The sequence below is a fragment of the Halyomorpha halys genome, unplaced genomic scaffold (assembly GCF_000696795.3).
Source record: "Halyomorpha halys isolate HHAL.00 unplaced genomic scaffold, Hhal_1.1 Scaffold276.1, whole genome shotgun sequence".
NCBI classification, from domain to species: Eukaryota; Metazoa; Arthropoda; class Insecta; order Hemiptera; family Pentatomidae; genus Halyomorpha; species Halyomorpha halys.
The window spans coordinates 692727-695530 of NW_027105171.1; the positions used below are offsets into that span (position 1 = coordinate 692727).

At 29.6% G+C, this 2804-nt stretch overlaps 1 protein-coding gene across 1 annotated transcript in view; it reads left to right on the top strand.

The window, feature by feature from the left end:
- The window catches only part of LOC106680668 (probable cytochrome P450 6a14), a 38624-nt gene that overhangs the window by 5762 nt on the left and 30058 nt on the right, over positions 1-2804 (top strand). Inside the window, exon 4 of the mRNA XM_014420536.3 lies at positions 302-655. Within this exon, the coding sequence (XP_014276022.3) occupies positions 302-655 (354 nt within the window). The remainder of the gene's footprint in view (positions 1-301; positions 656-2804) is intronic.

Consider the following 2804-nt stretch of genomic DNA (forward strand, 5'->3'; position numbering starts at 1 on the left):
ATATATATGTGTTAATTTAAACCAAATTTAATCCAAGAAATACTTTATTTTCTAAAACTTTAAATCGCGGTTTCTCTTAATGTAAGAGGCAACATTTCGCATCTATATTCCATTCAATGCATCAATTTAGTCTTTTCTAATTACCGTAAAGAATACCAACTTATTATTACCAATCCTTGGGATTCGTAATAATAAGTTGCCTATTCAATTAAATAAGAATAGTATATTAAAAAAATCTATTTTAATGCTTGTTTAAAGTTACTATTTTAAGAAATATTAATTATGGTATTTATGTTTTTAGCGTCATGTGCATTTGGTGTTGAACCTCAGTCTTTAAAAGACCCTAATTCAGAATTTCGACAGATTGGAAAAGATTTCTTTGATCCTAATAAGATAAACATGCTTCTTACATTTTTTCGAATAGTTATACCACGCATACTGCTGTGGTTCAAGATTAAAACAGTCACAACGAGAATAAGAAAATTTTTCCTTACTACAACAGAGAACATTTTACACCAGAGGAGAAGTACAGGCTTAGTTCGAAAAGACTTTGTCCATCTACTTCTTGAACTGAAAGAAAAAGGATCGGTGCAGATAGATACTAAAGAAACAGAAAAAAATAAAACGCACGATGAATCCACCAAAGAGAATATTGGTAAGTTACATTAATTATATTTGTAGAACAATTTTCATTAATTATATTGCATTCCCGAATTTAGTTTAAATTGTCATACATCGATTTCTCACTTGTACCGTAGATTATGTTAACTGAAATCCTGCATTACAAATATATTATCAAGCCATGAAAATTTATGTTTTGTTCAAAATTTTTTAATTTATATTTTGATGTGAAATTATAAAATATATGACAATTTTGCAAATCTAGTAGAAAAAATTGGAATACAACGGGGTAGTTCATCAGCTTTATATAGATTTCAAAAAGACTTACGATTCTATTGACCGCCAGAAGCTGTATAATATTCTGATTGAACAGGGAATACTAAAGAATCATGTACGGAACGTTTAATTAGGTACGAATCGGTAATCGTTATTTTGAGAAATTCCAGGTCCGGTCGGATTTAAAACATGTATGATGAATACCAAAAAGGGTTTAACTTTGGGTGGTAAAATACCGGTGCTTGGGTATGCAGATGATTTGGTATTATTGAGTGATGACCAAGAAACTATAGATTAGTCCTTAGAGTATAGTACAAATTATAGAGTAATATTTAGATACAACCACGCTAATAAACTCCAGTAAGGAACTAGGTCTTGTAAATAGATTAAACAAAATACATGGTTAGCAGTAGAAACGCGAGCAATTTCGGTGATATAGATACAGGAGGAAATACGTTTGAACAGGTAGATATGTTTAAGTAATTAGATTCTATGGTAACTAGAAAAAGCGAAATTGATGAGAAAATAAAAGCTAGGTTTAAGGCGGGAAATGCTTGTTATTTTTCAATTTCGAAACTACTTAGCTTGCTCTTTCTATCGAAAAACTTAAAAATTAGAATTTACAAAACTATTATCCTTCCCACTGTTCTTTATGGATGTGAGACGTGGCTTCTTACACTGAACAGCCCCTTAAGGTTTTCAAAAATAAAGTAATACGCAAAAAATTCGGACCAAAAAAGGATGAATTTAGAAGATTACACAACACTGAATTAAAAGACCTACACCCGGTAAATATAATTCAAATTATAGCATTGCGGCGTATAAGATGGGCGTGTAAGGCTGTAGGGCTTAGTAACGAGTGGATCCCTAAAATGTTTATAAACACTGGACCAACGGGTAAACGTCTGAGGGGTAGACCGAAACGTAGTTGGGAGGATTGCGTTAAAACAGATTTAGTGGAATTGGATTTGGAGGGGCATCACTGGAAGTATGCATGCAGAGAGCGTTTGGTGGTATCGGCATCGTACCTTCGGGTTCGTTAGGCTTTTATTATTATTATTGTATGACAATTTTACTAGCTCCATAGTTCAAAGATAAGATATAAAGTAAAATATAATGATGATAATGGAAAAAATATTTATAATTTCATTTTAATTAAACAATTAGTAATAAAAAATAATAGTTTTTTTCTAATAAACCTTTTTATCCATATATTTTAAATTAAAAAGAAGTAGTAATATCGCATATAGTGCAATAGTAGATTGGTAATAATATTAGTAATAAAAAAAATAAAATCTCTATCACATCAGGAGGTTTTTTCTTGTATTATGCATTGCATCTTTTTCTTGAAATTTCTTCCTATTTATGTCTTCATTTCATGCATCAATAATCCAAAATAATTTTACCATCTTATAACAAGAAACACTTTTGTTTGAACTTGGATAATCCTTCTTAAATGCATAATACCTTCTTTTTTTTTTTTGTGGCGTATCAGAAGTCACAGACTTTTTCCATAATTTATATTTCTTCTCATATTAAAATATGTTATAATGTACACAAGTTAAGGTATTAAAAATTTAATGCATCCATTAATAAAATAAATTAAAGGGACTAAATTGTTGAAAAAAAAAGATAATTGATTCGAGAGAACCAAATATATACGGATTAATGAAATAACACAAAACAGGTAAATGGTATGAGACCAAAAATCAGCAGTATCAATAGAGGTTCAAAAGCCTTAGCGAAATTCTTAAGCCCAGCTTTTACCAAATACAATGACAATAATGAGTTTGATACAAATAACTTCTATAATTTAAATCATTTCCTATATATAATTTTTTGTAAATAAAATTTATTACGTGTTTCGAATTACGTACCTTTTTTTTCAGAACAGGATCTAAATAGTT